The sequence below is a fragment of the Phaenicophaeus curvirostris genome, chromosome 6 (genome assembly GCF_032191515.1).
Source record: "Phaenicophaeus curvirostris isolate KB17595 chromosome 6, BPBGC_Pcur_1.0, whole genome shotgun sequence".
In the NCBI taxonomy this organism is placed as follows: domain Eukaryota; kingdom Metazoa; phylum Chordata; class Aves; order Cuculiformes; family Cuculidae; genus Phaenicophaeus; species Phaenicophaeus curvirostris.
Window position 1 is genome coordinate 58,038,233 of NC_091397.1, and position 20,526 is coordinate 58,058,758.

General features: G+C 38.0%; 1 protein-coding gene across 17 annotated transcripts in view; it reads right to left on the reverse strand.

Moving 5' to 3' along the window:
- Positions 1-20,526, reverse strand: part of HDAC9 (histone deacetylase 9) — a 420,133-nt gene that overhangs the window by 188,753 nt on the left and 210,854 nt on the right. For 13 of the 17 annotated variants that reach the window (XM_069860332.1, XM_069860320.1, XM_069860330.1 and 10 more), the window contains 4 exons: positions 20,264-20,390; positions 18,215-18,336; positions 3,530-3,661; positions 1,517-1,632 (listed from right to left, as the gene is read on the reverse strand). In XM_069860332.1, the coding sequence (XP_069716433.1) occupies positions 1,517-1,632; positions 3,530-3,661; positions 18,215-18,336; positions 20,264-20,390 (497 nt within the window). The remainder of the gene's footprint in view (positions 1-1,516; positions 1,633-3,529; positions 3,662-18,214; positions 18,337-20,263; positions 20,391-20,526) is intronic. The other 4 variants (XM_069860322.1, XM_069860319.1, XM_069860324.1 and 1 more) reach the window with 1 other exon arrangement.

Sequence of the window (20,526 nt, forward strand, 5' to 3'; positions counted from 1 at the left end):
CCAACTGGATATTACCAGCCTGACCAGGTTGTATGCACGTCTGGGGGTAGTTCAACACTGTGGGGAAGTGCTGAGAAAATAAAACATACAAAGTAACAAGGCACCATATATCAGTCTGAGACATTATTCACTTCCCATTTTGTAGTATCCTCAAGTCAATACAAGATCCAATTTGACAAGATTTCCTGATTAACACTGCAGTAGCATCCACACACTACAAACTTCTATCTAAAATATAAATTTATATTAAATATATTAATTAAAATAAATAAAAAATATTAAAATATAACTTTGATTCCACTGAACTAGGATCTGATCTAATCCAAATGATGCATCTTACTCTGTATCAATTAATTTCTTTGCAATCCCATACAAGGGGGCTATGAGGCAAGACCACATGTTAGCCATCAATGCAATTTTTTTTTTTGTTTTTGGTTATGGGCCAGAGAGAAGCTGCTAATCAGTGTGCAGAGGTCACCCACCTGCCCCCTGGATCATAGTTCACACACACAATTAATTCATTATGGGTAAAAGTCACTGCTAGAGGTTGAACTGCCCATTCCAGGTTTTTTTTGAGGTGAATGTCCTGCCACTGACCTGGAGAAACAGCTCCATTAGTCAAAACTCTGGTAAAACACATTTTCTTATGCAATTTTTCTAACATAAACAGTATAAAACAACAATTAATAGAAAACTTGGCTACCAAAAAAGGAATTGTTGTAACCATAAGTATTGGATACAGAATATTGCAGAATTTGTTTCTCTCTTAGTTCCATTAATTTATTGTCCCTTTACAATATTGCCATGGAAAGCAGGAATTGGTCTATGCCAAATGAGGTATATCACAACTGATTTACCAGATGCATTCCTGTTGTTATGGGCATGTATGCGTGAAATAGAATAAGGAGTAGTTAAGATCTCTTCCATGTACCATCTCACTTTACAAAACAAGTATTCAAAACTCCTGGCATGCCAGTTATGCTGGCAAGTACTGCCCTGATAAGGAAACTGAGCTACATTAAAATAAAAGGCAGATAGGAAAATGATTTAGTCTCCTAGCTCTGATACTGTAATTAAAAAAAAAAAATCTACTTCAGCAAGCCATCTGAACCTGGGACCACCTTAACTCCTAAGTGTCAGGGTCACCGATGCCTAAATCCCTCTTTTGTACATGGAAGTTCTTCAGCAGCACTGTGCACCTCTTCAGATTATCCCAGAATGTAATGCTCTGCAACACAGATGCTTCCAAGTTCCTTCCATAGCTCCCTCCCACTCTTCCAGTAGCATTACTGCTGCTTTTCTTCAGACTTCTGTAACTAAAGAGTCTCCTGAACGCACATCTCATATATGAAGATGCATCTCGTATATCACATAGTCTGATGTCTGTCTACAGTGTCCTGGTATCCCTGATTATTATATCTTCTGTAATTACTCTGCTTGTATCATCAGACTGAAGTTTCAGATCACCCTAGTATAGCAATCTGAGCAACGACCCAGTAAAGAGAAAGAGTCTTACCTCAGCTTGAATGTTAGATGGAAAAACTGGGGTTTCATTTTCTGTTATACTGCTGGTCGGACCATTGCTTGGGGAACTGGGACCTGATCCAGGGGAGCTGCTACTCACTGAAGATTCTGAAAAACACATTCAGCAGACATCAATCTCACACTGGAAAGGAATACATGATCTTGATTAATTGTATATTCTTTGTATCACACAAGGGGTTTTTTGCTATTGAAATGTATGTATTGTTTATGCTATTTACTTATGTTAAAAGATTTTTAATTCGCCCTCCATTTCCACAGAAATTTTTCATGGAAAGGGTCATTGGGCACTGAACAGGCTGCCCAGGGAGGGGGTTGAGTCACCATCCCTGGAGGGGTTTAAAAGACAGGTGGATGAGATGCTGAGGGGCATGGTTTAGTGGTTGATAAGAACGGTTGGACTCAATGATCCTGGGGATTTTTTCCAACCTAATGATTCTGTGATTTCCTTTAGTTTTAATTTTTGCAGTGCTAACAAGGAAAGCTGCTCTTGGCCTTTCCCCTTCTGATTTGTCTGCTTCAAAAACGAATACTTTACTACTTATTTTTCCCACAACGATGGTATGCTACTCAGTAACAGACGGAGATACAGACATAGAATGTGTAGAAAGAAAAGAAAGCCTTTCCTTTTGAATTGCAAAGAGCCCTGCTTCTGTAAGAGATCAAAATGACAGAGATAGCAGGCTTGCAAAGGTCATGATAACATGTCGTCAATTCACGAAGCCTACTGCCATCCCCCTTGTGTTTACAAAGGTGATGAGCCCACTGCAGACTGATCATTACACATACAAGTAATAATGGCAAGATATGCACCACTTTCACTACATCTTTATATTCGATAAATATTCGATACCCACTTCTTAGTTTCTTCACTCTTTCTGCCTCAGTTCACATGCAAAAGTATATCCACACTTTGACTGAAATTACCTAGAAATTTCTCAGCTAGTTTTGGACCTTACTAGAGCCGACTTTGATTTACTGAAGTGAATCTGTAACCAGCTACACTAACTGGTCAGGTGAAGTTCTTGCATCGTATTCTCAATAGTATTCACAGAAGAGCAGAAACACAAACTTACTCTTTCTCTTCAGTTTTTTAAAACTTATGCTATCACATTTTGTATGAATAGGCATTTAAATAAAGGGTCATTTTCAGTTAAAAGAAAAAAAATGGAGACAGGCTGCAGCAAGAGATGTTTGATTAGGGAAGTATGGATTATGACAGTTGCAAAATGTCATATAGTTGTAATTAATAATTATGAAGCTCCGAATTATTGTCAGGGATAGGAAGAGAACACATTTGTTTTCAGGTTTCTGCTCTTTCAGTGACTGCAGAAAAAACCTCCTGGGATAAATATTTTGTCTTCTAACTTACCTGTGAGTGTACAAAATATTAAGAAGTCAGCTAAACCTAAAGAAGTGGAGATCAAGAATCTCTTAAGAGTTTCAGCAAATGGAAATAATAAATTAGTTGCAGAAAATTCTAATCTGGAAATAACTTATAGTGAAACTGCATTATTTGATTGCTTTCATACTTATATTCACAACTATGTCGCAGTTTTACACGTAACAGCGAAAAGTTGTCATGAGAACTGTATGCATGGGGACACTGATGTGAATTTGTTCATGTCGTGCTGTATTTCCATCTCGGTGCGACACAATTCTGACACACAGAGTTAACTCAGATACACGTCTGACAGACTAGCAACAGTTGGTTGCACAAACATATTGATACAAAATTAAAGCAAGAAATGTCAGAATGAGGCCAAATACTGCAAATGCTCCTTCAAATCAACAGATAAGGCCTTGCCAGCATCTAATCCTAAGGACCAAAAATAAGAGGACTCTAGACTGTTGGAGAACTTGGAAGCAAAATTCTGTGAAATAATACCTGTGACAATATTTACCATTTTGCATTTCAGTTACAAAATACCACTACTATTCTGTGAGCAGCTGCAGCTTGATACAGACTTTTACCATTCGTAATTACCTGTCACCTCAAAGAGTCGCTTCTTGAATGAACTGACAACATTTCCATCCTTCCTCCTGAGTAAAGGACTGCTTCTCCTTTCTGCCACCTTCTGTTTTAACCGTGAACGTACTTTCAAATTGGGCTCTGAAGCTGGAAATAAAAGAGAATAAAATAAATGATTAGAAATCAAATTACTGCTTCATGTCATTCCCTGTAGGATCTCATCTGATCCAAGGAGGGCCTGGAGGCAGAGATTTTACTCTCCATCCTCTCAAGTCATCCTGGGGCTCCTCATACAACTCCATTTTAGATTAGAGGCTAGGAAGGAGAAGAAGAGAGCTGAAAAGCTTCAGATCCTAGCATTTTTCTCCACCCATTTAAACTCTGAAGTTACCCATTAATTATTGCTCGCACCATAAGTATTGACTACGGATACATGCAACTTCTATTATACATCATTTTTATCTCTCCTGTAGGTGAAAACTTGGAGGGATACACAGCTTGGAACTTGGAACCTTATCATTGGATTATGGTCTGATGACAGAAATACAGAGAAACCCCCACTGGTGCCTTTTGATTTGTCTTATAAATTATGACAAGCCTCGTTGGCAGAACATTTCTTGGTCAGCAATTTAAGGCCCAGAACTTCAACGTTTTCTGCGTGAACACACCAAGCAACTAGATTTATGGCAGTGTCCTAAGAACGTTTACACAGAAAAATATATGGTCTGAAAATGAAGAAGGAGGATTGATTCCCAGAAACCCTAGGATTATACTTAAAGCATCTTGGTCAAATTCCACCTTTGTTTTCTAAATGGACACCATCTCTTCATATGGAGGCCAGGGATGAAGCTCTGATGTGACTTTTATTTTGTGCTATTTTTAGCATGATAAAATGTTTCATGTATCCATTCATCTGTTCTTCTAAGTAAACCATCTATCAGACAGACTGCGAAAAGCTAGTAAGACATAATTGTGGAATAGGATTTGTTTGTATTTCCCTTTCTGGAACTGAGGCTTGGCAAGCAGTGTCTCAAAATAGAAAGAGCTGGAAACTGGGATCAGTTCTCTTTCCTATGCACAGACCTAAGACCAGCCCCAAAGAAGGAGCAAGAGTTCACAGATGAACAAAATAAATGAAGCCTTCACTCAGTTCAGCATTACACCATTTGTCACTTTGGGCAGGAACTCAATCCCACACTACTAATTCCAGTCCCTCCCCAGCATGTAATATTGCACATCTGTTTCCTGCTGTCCCACTTGTTCCCTAAGGGATGGGGACATTAGAAATGCTCATGTGAGAGCAAAGGGGCTGTGCCCCCACCAGTTTGCTGCTGGAACCTGCAGTCGTGCCCCGGCATTCGTCATGTACCACAACGCTCTTGGCAAGCGCTCCTGCCTAAGTGGCCTGTGCCTTGAGTGAACTTCAGACCAAGATACACTGGAAATCTTCACTAATAACAGTATAAAGAAATTTCTTTGTTATCAGTTGCTCTTATTATTAAGACCAACAGCTCTAGCGATGGCATACAGATAACTTGTTTGCTGTCTAAGGAGCTATTAGCTATGAAACTGACAACATAAAATATAAAATAGGGCTAAGATTATATTATATGCTTTCAACAGAGATCTCACCAAGGTATGATGACATCGGGAAGATAAGGTGCTCACTCCTTTGCACTTATGTTAATTCTGATTTCTGCTATTGCGTATTCTTAAAATTTAGGGGGGTATTTCCATACTAATGGAAATGACAGACAAATGCGATACAAATTCACTGCAACACTCACTCACTCAAGAAATGCTCCACTTCTATACAAATGTTTCATGCTTAGTCACAGTGATTGTCTTTCTATTTTTACCACATTCCCATCTTATTCTGTATCTGAAACAATCATATAAGCAAAGAAAGAAGACTTTGATGTCAATGTCTGAATTTATGATACATCTGAGAAGACAGCTCTTGCACGAAAGAAGAAGGTAATTTTTAAATGGAAATAATCAATTTGAAAATGAAAAGGCATGGAGAAGAGTGGTTTTCAAATTATAAAATAAATCTCCAGGTAAAAAATAAAGCCAAGGTTTGAAGAGGGTTTGCTTCAAATATTGGCTTTCTTGAACATCTCCCTTGGGACACTGCCAGCTCCTAACATGGTAGCAGCAAGGACTCGATGGCTGTCAGTAAGAATTCAGAATTCAAGAATAAAGTTTCTGTGCACTAAATATATAAATTTAACCAGTTTGAGGATGTCTGCTCCAACAATCAAAATGCATAACAGGGAAGTGGTTTCCTGATACTCATCTACGGCTGACGTATTGACTTGGTGTGTAACTGCAGAGACCCCTGTACCACCCTGCCCCACTGAAGTTGAAGAAGAATTATTGTTGACTGCAACAGGGATGTATCTCAACAGCAATCCTATCTGCTTCAGTGCGTTCCTATATGAAGGCAGTAATAATACATGTATAATTTTCAACTCTCTTCTGATAGTTAAGAAGGCAAAACCAAGTATTTCAAGCTTCAAGGATAGAACCATAGATGAAAATTTTAAATGCATACACGAATGGCATGGTTTAGTGGTTGATAGGAATGGTTGGACTCAGTGATCCTGGAGGTCTTTTCCAACCTAGTGAGTCTGTGATACAAGGTCTGACAAAAAAAGCCCTGAGACTAATCCTTGGGATTAGCTTGGGAAACAAAAACGCTAGGGGAGAAAAAGAGGGATGGTTATAGAACCTGCTCTAACCTGTCACAGTGAGACAAGGCTCAGCTTGTTCACTTCACTCAGTATGACTTGACATGTGCTCAAATATAGACATTTTTCTTACTCTTGGTCAAAAAATGTGGTGTGCAAGAGCGAACAGTAAATTAACAATGCTTTATCTATGAAGCAGTTTTTAGCTGATGACAACATCACTGTGCTTGAGCACCTACTCTTTTCACCAGACCTGGCCCCCTGCGACTTCAACCTCTTCCCAAAGACCAAGGCAATGCTCAAAGAACCCATTTTTGTTGGTAGATGACGTGAAAGGAAAACCAACGGAGATCCTCAACAGCCTTTCAGAAAATGATATGCAGAACCACACTGAACGTTGGCAGCATCATATGCAGCTGTGTGTCAACTCAGAAGGGAACTATTTTGAAGGCAAGCATAGCTGATTTTCTTAATTTGGTAAATAAAGAGTTACAGGCATAGTCTTGGATTTTTTTGTGTGTCAATATTCATATATATACAGATGGCCCCAAAGCACATACATTAGATTATTTTAGAAACTATTTTAATCCTCTAAACTCTGAAATACAAGCAAGTGAGCAAAAAGTGAAAATAAATTTTTTAAACTTTTTTCTTTTCCTAATAAAATTGCTCCCCTAGTATTTGCAAGGCACTTCAAAAGCCTTAGTGGCAAACAGTGAAAAAGTATTATAATTAATCTGCCTTATGTTTCAAGTGAGCATTAGGTTCAATACTTTACTAATGGTTCTTAGAAGTGGTCTATAGAGGGATAATGCTCAAAATAACAGTGTTGCATTAGCCGCTCCTATAAGTATTTCTGATGCACATTATGAGCACCTTTGCTCAGCTTAATTAATCCACTGCCAAGGTTGACTACATTCATCACCCAAAGGCATTCTCCATGTGGACAAGTGCCACATGGGGGGCAGTGTAAAAAAACTTCTGAGTTCTGAGGCTAGAGCTTTACTCACCAGCTTGCTGTAGAGTCGCTTACTCATGCAGATACAAGCCCCTAAGAATTAACCTTTATTTTCTACATTAATACCATAAAATCACTGAAAAGACCTTCATGCAGCCTATTAATTTATGCAGTGATTCATCCATAAACCGAGACACTGACTCAGCAAGACAATTAATTTACATGGCTAACTTTGCGTACACCAATGGAAATCAGTTGATACCCACTCACAGATTCACTCGAGTGGACTTCAGGAAAGACTAGCCCCAAAACAATGCTGTTTATATAACTCCGCAGCATAATTTGGAATAATGACATGTTGTACTAATATGGCTTGTTCAGTCTCATCACTATTACATGGTTTGTTCTCTTTTTAGTGCTAGTAATAATGAACTGGTACTACTCTTTAAGCGACTGCAAGGGGGCAACAGGTATGAAAGATATAAAGTATTGATTTAAACAACAACAGAAGATATCACAGGAAACCCAAGGACTGGCTACCTCACTCCTTGGCATGACTTGTAAATATTTCTACAGAACTAAGGACTTTGGTTCTAGGTGAAGAAGGAAAGTGTCTTGATATTTAACATCTTCTATATCAGCTTCAGAAAGCAGATAATAAGCAAGTAATGGTACTGTTAGAAATAGAATATATACAGACTTCTATATAGATACACATGAATTTCCTCACAAACACTATCATTGCTCAGGTGAAAGAAGACTATCCTCTTCTGAGAAACGTGATATTGAAACACAAACATGAGAGATAGGAAAATGATTCAGTGAAGTCATTATGTCCTATACTCCACTTTGCTTAATATTAGCAATTTGCAGATACTAGCATTAAAGTATGTAGCCAGATTGCTCCCAAATGAGCTGAGTTTTTTTGACAGGGCTTTACTTCACTGTTTCTTTTTATTAAACACACAGAGATATTTAAGAAGAAGGGATAAAAGTCCTTTCTACTCATGGGGAGAGGACATATATATGAAGGGAATGTGAAAGATAATAATGCACTACTTTCCGATGGCTCCTGGAACACAGTACTACTTTTGTACCAGAAGAGTGTGTGCCAACTTCAAATCAGCTTTTAATGAACCCAGGCAGGAAACGGGGGATGGGAGAGGGTGCAGAGTGAGCAGGTCCTCATCTCGAGGCTAAAGCCATATATAGAAAACCTGAAGAACAGAAAGTGAGCTTTTGTCCAGACTTCGAAAGGCTCAAAACTCAAAGCATTTCCTTTTCCTTGCTGGAAGGCTAGGTTAGGAAAGCTGTGGGGCAGTCAAGGCAAATGATGCTAAATTTGTCTACAAAGACTCCAACAACAGCACAAGCACCACCGGCAAAATTCACATCTTACTTGAGAAAGACAAATTGTTCCCTATTGCCCAGGCAGCAACTATTATCACAAAGATAATTTTGAAACAATAACTTGGATTTCTTTAGTCATCAGAATCAATTATAAACAAAGGTGTCACAATCTTGAAGTAAATCTTCACAGATATTTTCTATTTCTTTAGCTGTCATTTTTTTTTTTAAACTATGAAGGGTCTTATACTGATTTGAATATATTCTACATTGTACTCTATGCAGGAATTATTAATTGGTTTTATTCTGCCTTATCTCTAGCAAGTATCATTAAAGGAGTAGATAGCCAAGGAATCTTCTTTCATACCACATAGTGTTATTTTTTATACTATTGTACTAGCACAGATAAGCATTGTGTGCTTTACAACACACAACCATAACCGTCCATGCCTGACATTGCTTAAAATCAAAGTACAGTAAGATGATGCATGGGTACAGACCATCAGAGGCAGAACGAAAAGCACAAGATACATCTATGCACCATAAGAAAGGATAAATGAGAAGGTAATCTGGGCTTTGTCTCCAAATCTATGAATGCAACCAAAGCCAGGCAGAAAGCTAGAGAGGCAGAGAACACAGGTCAGGGACCAGAAATGCTTCCAGCTTCCCAAGCCACTTTGCGGAGAACTATGAAGGAGTTTCTCCTTCTGAGAGATCTGATGGCCTCACAGCATCTCCTCTGACACACATGATTCTCACAGACATGTAAATAATCTCTGCTCAGCATGGAGTTTCTGGCTTCTGCTCTGGCTTCCTGTAGGCAGCCACAGACTGTTTCAGCCACCTCCACATAGCTGAATATATTAGGCATAGCCAAGATGAGCAGCAACTTTTTGTTGTCCTCTGTGACTGACTGATATTGAGAAACCACATCCAGACACAAGACAATACTGGACAATGAACATGTGAGACATCCTCCCCAGCAGCTGACAGACTGGGAGATAACAGCATGTAGTACAATTTCATACGTTCAATGACTTCTGAATTCTTGTAATTTAAAATACCATTTCTGAAAGAGTTTTAAATTAGATTCATGAGCCTGAAAGCTATTTACACACACCCTCTAAAGCTCTTCCAAGAACTACATGGACCTGACCACTGGGTGGTCCCAACAAGGCAGGAGCACCAGATAAAGCAGTACAGGATGGAGAAACTTTGTTTTTCTGGCTTGCATCACCTAATGTGTTTTCAGCATATACCGAAACTGTTTCCTGTACAACCATTTGCTTTAGGGGAAGTACTGGTCATATGTGAAACCCCTTAGTCCTTTGCTTTATTTTACTTTTGTAAAAGGCAGAACGCTTTATTTTTTCAGACTAAGGTAAATATCCATTCCCTAAATAAAAAAACAGGCTTAGTGAAACACATGGTAAAAAAGCTAATTAGATTAGAGGGTATCTCTCAGCCCTTCAGCTCTCTTCAGGATAAGGAAACCAATTTAACAAGATTAGCAATTTTTCATTGATTTCCTAAAGAAGGTAAAAAAAGGAAATATCCCCTGAAGACATTTTAAATGTCTATCTTTTCCTTATTATTCATTTCATTCTCTATGAAACACAAAATTTCTGTTTTGTTATCCATGCAAACAAGAATTATCTTTCTAGGAATGATTTATTGAGTTAAGTATAGGAATTAGTGCACTGCTTGCATTTAGCCAGAGTCACAGAACTTTATATTTTCCATGAAACGCTGATCAATACCATGTATTTCCTGCTGATATCTGTTCTGCAAGTAATCTGTGAGGCAAAAGAACAAATCTCTTGATAGAATTCTTAACGACTTCTATTCCTTACCACAGAAACAGCATCTCCTCACATTTGCACCGACCGGGCTACATAGTGATTTCAATGAGTTTATGGTTTCATTGAGTTTCTTGAGTCCCCACTGATGTCAAGTCTCCTGAAACCATGTCATACTATGGTTATGTCAAGTTCATCTTAATCTTCTTCCTTGTAAACTAATATTCTTTTGCAATAATAAATAGGGGATTAATAAGCAAATAACACTATGCTGTCCTGAAACACAGAATACGAGAACAAAGATATACAACTAATTCTCATCTTCCATGTATCTCTTTAAATTCTGTAATTTTCTTGCTCTTTCATAGCACTTATAGGAACCAAATTGCATCTGAGTTCTCAGGAGGTATAAAGGAAAAAGCAGACGGTGAAATGAGTCTTTTAAGAGAGGGCATCTCTAATTTGAAGAGTTTCAGCCAAGTTTCACAAATATCAGTCCTTCTGGTTACGTCTCCACTGTTTTTTGTCACCCTCACTTCTGACCATATACACCAGTGTAGATGGGAAGATGTACTGAGAATATAATACCATACTTTCTGCAAACATAGTAAATAGTACTCTTCGGCCTAAATCCTCCTCCAACATCCATTGAATCACTAATTTTGCACTAGAAAATAGATGTTGTTTGGTGAAGAAGCGCCAGAGACAATCCCCTAGCCTCAAAAGTTGAGGCTTTTGCAGGGTCACAATTTGACCCCTAGATACAAGACTTATTTTTTATAGAATAATTATCTACATTATTATGTTTTTCCCCAAGCCCTATAAAAGAAGGAATTTATTAACAGGGGGATTAAATCCCACAGATTTCAATCTAGGAAAATACCCAGCAATGATAATCTATTGATGGCAGGCAAAAAATTTTAACCTAATATTTCATCAATCTTCAAAATCCATGATGAAATACCACCTCTTTTTCTCCTAGTTTAATGCAACATCGTCATCAGTAGATGAAGGCTGGGCAGGTTTAGATTGCTAAGTGCACTCTTTAGAGTTGTCCAAAGGCAACACAGAGTACAAGATGCCAATAAAACAAAAGCAGCTAAAATGCAGTATATATCTTGCTTTCCTAGGAGATGAGAACGATGGGCCAAATTCAGCTCAAGAGTAGGGAGGCACTTCAGCTCCACTGAAGACAAATGAAGATATGTTTGGAATTTCAAAACATGTTTGTCTAACTTCTGTAGGCAAGGCTGACTTTGGGAAAGGATCTCTTCATGTGAAGTGAAGTGAAGAGAAAAAAACTCACCTGTTTAAAGTGTTAATTAAACATTGATGCTGGACCTTCACAACAAAACTGAATTAAAACAAGTTTACTTTTAGAGTCTTTATGCTCTGGGATATAATTCCAATCTGCTACAACTTAATTAGCTAAATATACAATGTAACCTTCCATCTGGTAGAGTAATTTAACAGGAATAATTGTGCACCACCATAACTCAATGAGACACTGAGGAAAACCATTGAAATGCTATTTCCTTTCCTTTGGAAGAGAATTATGTACAATTTCAGCATGCTTTGCATTTCTAACAGTTAAAGCCAACAGGGAGGTATCACTCTCATTTATATTGCTTTCCCATGAGAAAATCAAAAGCAAAGTACAAAGCTTATGCCGCTGCTCATGAATGGCTCTCTAATACTTACATGGCTTTAGCCAGAACATGTTATTTGGCAGCTGAAACCCTTAATTAGAGTTGTGGGTTTGAACAGAATTTTCAGCGAGACTATGTTTTGCAGGAGTTTGGAGAAGTGCAATCTTTACTAACCAACGTCTTCTATTTTGGATGATCTGATACCATGTGATTTCCACTTTTCACTTCTCTGTCTGTTTCTCTCTTTTTGACATCTTGTAGATGTTCTTGTTTGCTTTTCTTACAAGTTTTCGACTGTCCCTGCCCTAGGTACAGACAGCAGAGGAAAAATACTATTCCCACTTTCAGGGATTTCATCAAACAGTTCCCACTGACTTCAAAGAGCCTCAGATTTTATATGCAATATTTTGTAACTTATTTATCCAGAGGGAACAGACTTTGAAATGACCATTAAAACCATTCCACTTCATTTTCAGTAGACACTGTGCTCCTAAAATGCTTTAGATTTTAGAACTGCTCCCAGCTCCTTATTTAGGCTGTTTTCTTTAGGTTAAAAAGTCTAAAAGCTGTCTAATATATGATTATTTTCTTATCAAAAAGCTATGCAAGCTACTTGTCAATGCTAATTTATAAAACATTCTTGAAAACATACACAGTTTGTGTGAGAAAACCTTTATGTAACCACATGAAGCTGGCCTTTGTAATTCAATTTGGCTACGGGCATTGGACAGTAAAAGGAGAACTAGAATAGTATTTAGATCAAGATTGTATAATTAGTCTAGCCATCAAGAGGGTTCAGTATCTAGCAGAACAGAGTAATTACTGGCAAGACAGAATAAGATGTATTTATAGATAGCGGGATTGTGCTAAAACAGAAACGCAGGGAAAAATCTTTACCCAGGTCATCCTGAAATTGAGTGAGCATCACCCACATGTGATTCCTTCACTTCCTGCAATTAAAGGTAAGTGTTAAATAAAATATTTTAGAGGAACAATCTTGCAATGATGGGAAGCTTACGATAGCCTTTATAAAAATCATCTTGGTGATGACTCCTGTTGAATCCTGGTACAAGCCTTGGCAGCTTTCACGATACCAAGACATATCTACTCAAGTTCTTTTCTAACAGTGTCATTAAGCCTACCCTAGCATACATTTTTATTTAGTTTTAAGCTATCTCAAGAAAAATTTCCCTCTAACTCAAACTGAAGTGACAGGACATCCCACCTCAGCCCCAGCACCGTGACGGACCTGCAGCCCAGCACAGTAGCTACAATGATATTACATTTCCTTAGAGCTCCTGGCTTCCAGGGGCCGAATGATGGTTTTGGTCTGTTCCTTACATGAATCCAGAAGAAGCTATTAGCAACAGTTTATTTCAGATTCACTCTTCAATTACAAGTGAAAGTTTCTTCTCTTTCTAAAACTTCTTACTTATTATACCCTTTCAAGTTATTGACAGTGAATTTATGAAGGCCAAAAAAAAAGTCTGATGATTAATGGGAAGAGAAATCAAGAAAAAGAAAGGCTGAGAATCAGAGTATCACTTTTTTTTTTTTTCCCTTTTCCTACTCTGTGACAAGCACTGGTGATTTCCTTTGAGCAAATCACCTAGCCCATATTTGTCAAGGCTGTTAATTATCCCAGGAAAACAAGGACTTGGGGACACAGGAATTCTTAGCATCCCTGAAAAAATGGGATAAAACAAGGTAAATCATGTCATGTTTGCCTTGTTTTCCTACTTTGATAAACAAAGTGTCTCCCCCATTTACTGCGCTCGCTCATAAACTCAAGAGAAAAATAAAGCTTTTCTCTGCTGAGCTTGATTTCTTCACTTTGGCAGACACGGTAATTGAGGGTTTGTGATCCTCTATGCCTATTATTTTTTTTAACTGAAGACCTGAAGAAACACAGCTTTTTCATATAGTTACTTCACAGGAGAGTGTTATCCTAGAAAATGCAAACAGAAATGGAATTTGGAGGCAGGAAAGGAAAGGAGAGAAAAACTTTCACACACAAAATGTTATTCTTCTCGATTTCAACTGCTTCAATAAATTACCGAGTCACTAAGTGCAGGAAGAATAATGGTAAGGAAATATTCTAATTAATTTCTTTTTAAAAAATATTACATCTGTTGAGTTCTCATTCAGGAATCTTTCATTCTCATTACACAAGAGCTATGCTGTTATTCCACTGCCTAATCAGGTTAACTTAATATGGTTTATACAAAGTAATCTTCCTGACTCTGCAGCGCAGCGTTCTTCCTCTCTTTCATCACAATATTAAACAAACCTTCATCTCCCCTTTTCTTTTTCCTGTATGAAATTACAGAATTTCCCCCCTTCCCAAGAAAAAAATCTTGTACTATTTTCTATTTAAAAATACTATATTTCCATGGAGCATGCTTCCGTTTTTTGGAAAGCAAGCTACAAGCGTCATCTCAAATAGTACTACTGTGAATGATCTTCAGATCTGTAAGCAAAATGTAAGTTGTAAGCTTACAATTCCATCAGCAAGGAAAGATTCAACTGGAATAAAACCAAAATAAATAGAAATATTGATTGACATTCCCATTCTTCCAAGATCGTGCTAAACTCAGGAAAGAAAAAGCACTTTATACTTGATATGCCCATGTCCCCAGAAATTTCTTCCAACAAAAGCTAGAACATGAGGCAAAATGCAGAAATTCCATTGGTAGCAGCATTTTTAAAAAGCATGCAGCTTTGGTTAAAGAGCTAACCTTTAGTGGAATTTATTGGCTTCTGCTAGCTCACATCAACACTTGCACACAGAAAATGACAGAGATGGAAGAAAATGCAAATGTTACAGACAGAATTTCTGCATTTATTTTGACAAGGTAACAAACAAAAAAAACCCTCTTTCTTTGAAAAGAACATCTATACTATCAAACCCATGTGTTTCACTACGTTTTGGTTAGTTTTACAGCAACCTCATCAAGCAGATAGTATTTTCCTCGATAGATAGACAGAGAGATACGGAGATCAGAAACCAAAACCACTCCATATTGAATGATCACGTTTTCAAAAGTGCACAGCTCCCATCAGAGCTCTTACAACAGTCAGTATGAATTTCAAAAGTATTCAGTAATGGATAGGAATTTTCAAACTTCTCTGGGTAATTTAGATGTATTAGTCTCATTGAAAGTTAATGAGCCATGTGCTGCTTGGGCTTTTGGGTGCTTTGCAGAAAACTCACGTTATTACTGGTATCCATGGTGAAAGTTTGGGGCATTTTTAAAATCTGATCTTCTGCTATTTCGGCTGAATTCTATTTTCAGTTACAGATGTGTAGCTTCTCCTTACAGTATGTTTATCTGTCCAATGAAGCAATAGCTCCCCTTGCTCTGCTCTTTTGAAAGTCTGTCAACACAAAGCATCTGAATACAGCTGTGCAAAAAGCTGCACACCCTGGCCTCTAGCCCCTAGGACAGTCCCAATTCTCCATGCAGCTAAGCTATGCGAAGCCTACTGCTGACAAGTTCTGCTGCATCTTATACTGAAAGGAATAATCCACATGTATAAGAGAGTTACTGAGTAACCACAGTCACTGCACCAGCATGTTAACTCGAGTACCTAACTGTAAACATAAAAGAAACAAAACTGTGAAGTGTTTCCCTAGTTACCTATATATCCCATCATTCTAGATAGTAGAAAAATAAAAGTTGCACAGAATATTTTTCTCTTTGCCATAGTCCCTCTGAATTAATTTTTAAAAGATTAATAAGGAGACTCCACTTTAAGACTCATAAGCAAAGGTTAAATAGGTAACCGAACAAGAAAGTGAGCAAGAAAAACTCATGATTTACAATGCCTATGTGACACTTGGTGCTCCCTTAGCACTGAAAAATACATTAGGGTGTCAGATGAGAATCATTCAGCTTTGCTTCCAACTAAATCTTATCTTAGTTATCAGAATTATCTTCCAAGGACATTAAGATTGGAGGAGAGAGAGACATTTTTGTTTTATATTATGAATCTGGAAAATAAAATCGAGGAGCAAAACAAAGCTGCACTTCAAACCCACAGCAGGTATGCCTTTCTGAAGGCTGAAAAGAATGTGAGGTTTGCATTCATATGAATTGTTGACTCCATGCAGGTTCAGCACCGCAAAGGGTTTACCAGGAGCCAGTGGCAATAAGCATTCATAGCCTAAAGGGAAGGAAAAGAGGTTCACCCCTCATGGCAAAGGTCAGATTTCTGCAGGCTTACAGCCTGTCCATATACATGAGTGTTCATGGGACACCTTTGTCTAGTAAGGTCCCACGAGGAAGACACAGGCTCCACAATGTCCCCTGTGCCTGAAGGATGGCCCTCTAACCACCCCGATCAGTTTAGGGTCATTTTACTTGTGTCGATCTAGTTCCTGTTGCTTTGACTCTCAACCTGATGAACAATCATTGGAACCTTTGTAGGGATGTTGCTCAAGGCTGGAATTAAACAACTCTAGTATACAGAGAGATTAGATGTGTAACCAGGGTACTTAACAGTTGCTCTTTTCATGGATGTCCCTTGTTAACATGCAACGTGCTGTACACTTCATTTATATTTGTTTATCAGAATCACTATGCAAATATCAAACCCCAGGAACAGTTATGTTAAGGATTATATTAGCGTTTGTCCATTTCTTCTGTAGATATCTTTTCAGAGAGACATCACGTCCTTTGTTCAATTTTGGAACTGATGCATTGCACGCCCAAATATTTGGAATAACATATAGAAAACATCTGGCTTTAATTATATTATAGTCCTCTTATGCAGACAATGGGAATTGAATTAAGGAATATTTTGAAACCCCCACAGAGATATAACAGTATTAGCAGCTGCACGAGAACTTTACTGTTACAATGTTTGAAAATGTTTTGTTTTACAGATCAACAGTCTCACACATCATAAATATCAGTCACAACATTTAATATATGTAAACATGGAAGAAAAATTAAAACTTGCATTTCAAAAACATGCAGATGAATTCACAGCATTTAGAAGATGTAGAGTGTATTCTTTCATTTAAGAAATGAAAATATATATTCTATTGGCACAGAAAATATATGTTGCACAGTGGTATTAAGCAGAGAACCGCATAAGGGCTTATTGTGGCTGAACAGCCTGAATGAGATTTTATAGAATCTTGTTATATTGCCACCATATTGTACAAAGAGTAATTCAGCTAGAATAAATTAGCATTCTACTTTTCATGCTTTTATTCCTTTGAAAATAAAAGGATTTTTTATTGGGGATATAATATGAGCTTAGAGAGTCTGCCCCAAAATATAAGACGCAGGCTGGACATTCTTTCTGAATGTATGCTGGTTCCAAATGCCACTTCTTTTCAAGTCAGTACCAGTTTAGCAGTTAGTTTTCAACCTCCCGATGGCTAAATCACACTCAAAGGCTGTTAGCACAGTAGGGGATCAGACTTTCTCTCTGAATGTAACTATATCACTCAACAGCAGACTCATGCAATAAGCAATCTAATGTTTTCTTTTCCTTTTTTTCCCCCCTCCTCTTGGTGTTTCCCTGCATTCCTGGATACCGGTCACTGCACCAAGGACCTGAGGCAACAGCCATATGGACTTCTCCACTATCCTTCTAGCTTTCTTTTGGTGCAGAAAAAGTCAAGTCTACGGTTCACCTGCTGTCAAGACAAAGGGTTCAGCTCTCCGTAACATTCTGAAATGTTCAAATGAACATTTTCTTGTACAATATTACACATTTCTATGTGTAAAAAAGAAAAAATAAATGCGTGTATGTGTATGCACACATGCATACAAACTTTGACAAGCTATGACACAAAATATAGTATTAAACCAATTCCTCCTCCTTCTATGAATTCCCCTCAAAATGCCCTGAAAAACATAGTTTAAAGGCAGCACACCCTCTGAAGACAGATGCTAGATCTGCCATGCAAAAGAGAGAGAGCTATTAAATCCAGAACTAATACCGAGACAAAGAAAATAGTGCCATGAAAGAGTTGTGGAATGATGGTCTGTTTAGAAACTAAACTTACCAGGACTGAAGCTTCTCGTAGCTGTCAGCATAGGGAAATATTGACTCATGATACCATGTGGTCAGTCTGACCTTGTAAAGATGCAGTTGGGATCTTTGAACTTACCCACAGTATCATCCTGAACAGGCTTTGTGGGTTATAATATACGTCTTTCCAAAGGACAGTCTAGTTAAAAGAAAGGGTGGGAGAATTGCTGGGTGAAGGGCTTCAATAAACTATGTTAACTCACCTGTTTTACGAAGTGGAAAATCATCCTTGGCATCCTGCGTTCCTGGTAACGTGTATTTGTAGGGTGGTGAGGCCCCACTCAGGGGTGGAGAGCTTTGATCCAGTGAGGTGTGGTGGGCAGCCCTGCAGCAGACACAGAGGTCACAAATTAGCAGTCACTGAGGTGACCAGCAGTAACTATCTACACATGCTGTACACATCTCAGCTGTGTTTATGTTCCTGTTTGTCTAAGTGTGCACAAACCACAGGCTCATGTAACCAATTTCACTTTTACAGTAAGTTACGGAACTCCTCGGGCTTCCTAAGAATGCACTTTTTGCTCTCATTACACAAGTCACATAGGATAAGAGTCATGTTGACCTACAGACAGGATCTGTCACCAGTTTGGAGATCTGACAATTTTAGATCATTGCATTTTAATATGAACCATCTGAGGCACAGCAAAAGCCATTTAAATCTTGTTTATCATATACAAATGGATGCACCTTGATCCAGCCTATCAAAACGTGGGGGATTTTCAAAGCACAGAGGCTTGTATAAAACTAATCAGAAATACTGAGTTATTATTATCTGTTGGAAAAAAAATGCAAACTACTCAGTGGACAAAGCAGATAAAACCCTGCATTTAAGTTCAGTTTGTAAATTTTGTGAGAACATCCCTCTGCAGCACGCAGCCCTCACGTCAGCAGAGAGGCTCCGAGCTGAAGAGGGCTCCCTGACAACTGCTGGATGAAAGAAGCAATGTGGGCAGCTCTTTCCGAAAATGGAAACTGCAAATTGCAAAAAAATTGCATCACTTGGCCTTGAGACAGTTTTGGGGTTTTTTGGTAGATTTTCCTATTAGAGGGGGAGAGAGTGAGAACGAAGGGAAGCTTTCAAACTTTGTGTGTATCTAAACATAATTTTACGTAGCCTTTTAGTGTCTCTCCCTGTCTTTTCAATGTAGTGTGGTTAATCAATAATACATCTCCATCAAAGAGAGGAACCACCACAACAGGCAGTACTATATCCCTAGTGTAGCAAAAGACCTTCCTCTGCAGAGCTCCTCGTTCTCACTCATCTGAAGACTCTGAACTAAACTCAGATTATTAGCCCAGAAATTTTACATACTCAAGAGAATTTTATACATTATCTGGAAAAAAAAAGTAACTAGTAACTATATATTACCTCATGTTACCACAATGCTCTGATTAGCTCAGAATGGGAACTTCAAGGGCAGGCCTTCAGTAATTCTTTTTAAAAAGAACAATTACTAGACGGAAATCTAGCATATGATATGCATTTCTGTTTGTACTACTGAAGGTCATTTGGGCATAATATTTAACTCTTCAAGAAATGGAGCCAGAGCTCATTTTGTTGAACTGATTTACATGTCTGTTGTAATCAGGAAGTGAAAAGGAATTAAAAAGAAAAAAAAAAAAGATTTAAAAAACTAAAACCCATAAACTCTCAAAATCTTAATAGGCGCATTACAGGAGTGAACAAAATCACTTGTTTCAATGGTCTAAGCAGATTTTTACCAAGGCCAAGGCATGATACGTATATGCAGTTTCAGATACTAAAATCCACGAGAGTAAGAGAAGTTAAATGACTGCTACCCTTCTCAAAATCCTTGTGACTGACTTACACCATTCAAGTAACTTCATTGCAAAGATGTGTCTCTTGCAGAAGAAACAAGTTTTGTGATTGATTCAAAACCCAAGTACATCAAACATAAAGTTGCTCTAACTGCAAAGATTGAAGGTACTTGGAAAAATGACCGATATGGTTGTAATATTTGTGACAACATCAAGAGATGAAGCAGTTGAAATAAAAGCTTCATATAATTTTTTTGTTCTTTATATAGGTCTCATCACTGACCACTGAGTACTCTTCAGTTCAACCACAGATATATTACAGCTCTGGCTTTCTGCTAATTTCTTGGTTGAACTTCTATCTCATCCTGTAGGCAGATTCCCAATATCCCTGTTGGAGAAGCATTCTGGCGAGTTTTAGGAGATACCTTGACTTAATACTGAATACTTAATACCAGGCTTAATACTGAACATACGTGTACCAGAGCTTGGGGTGGCGGCTCACGGAATGATTCTTCCCATTTGCTGGAGAGTCTTTTGTTGCCGATTTACTCAACAGGAACTCTTGAAGTTTCTGCTTCACTTCTGTACTGGCCACTGCCCCTAAGACATACAGTATTAAATAAATCTTATCTTTACCTAAAACATTAACATTTTTAAAGAAGAAACCAAAACACAAAAAAGACTCTTGCTGCTGGAAGTGCTGTAAACTACAAGAAATATTGGTGGAAATCAGTCA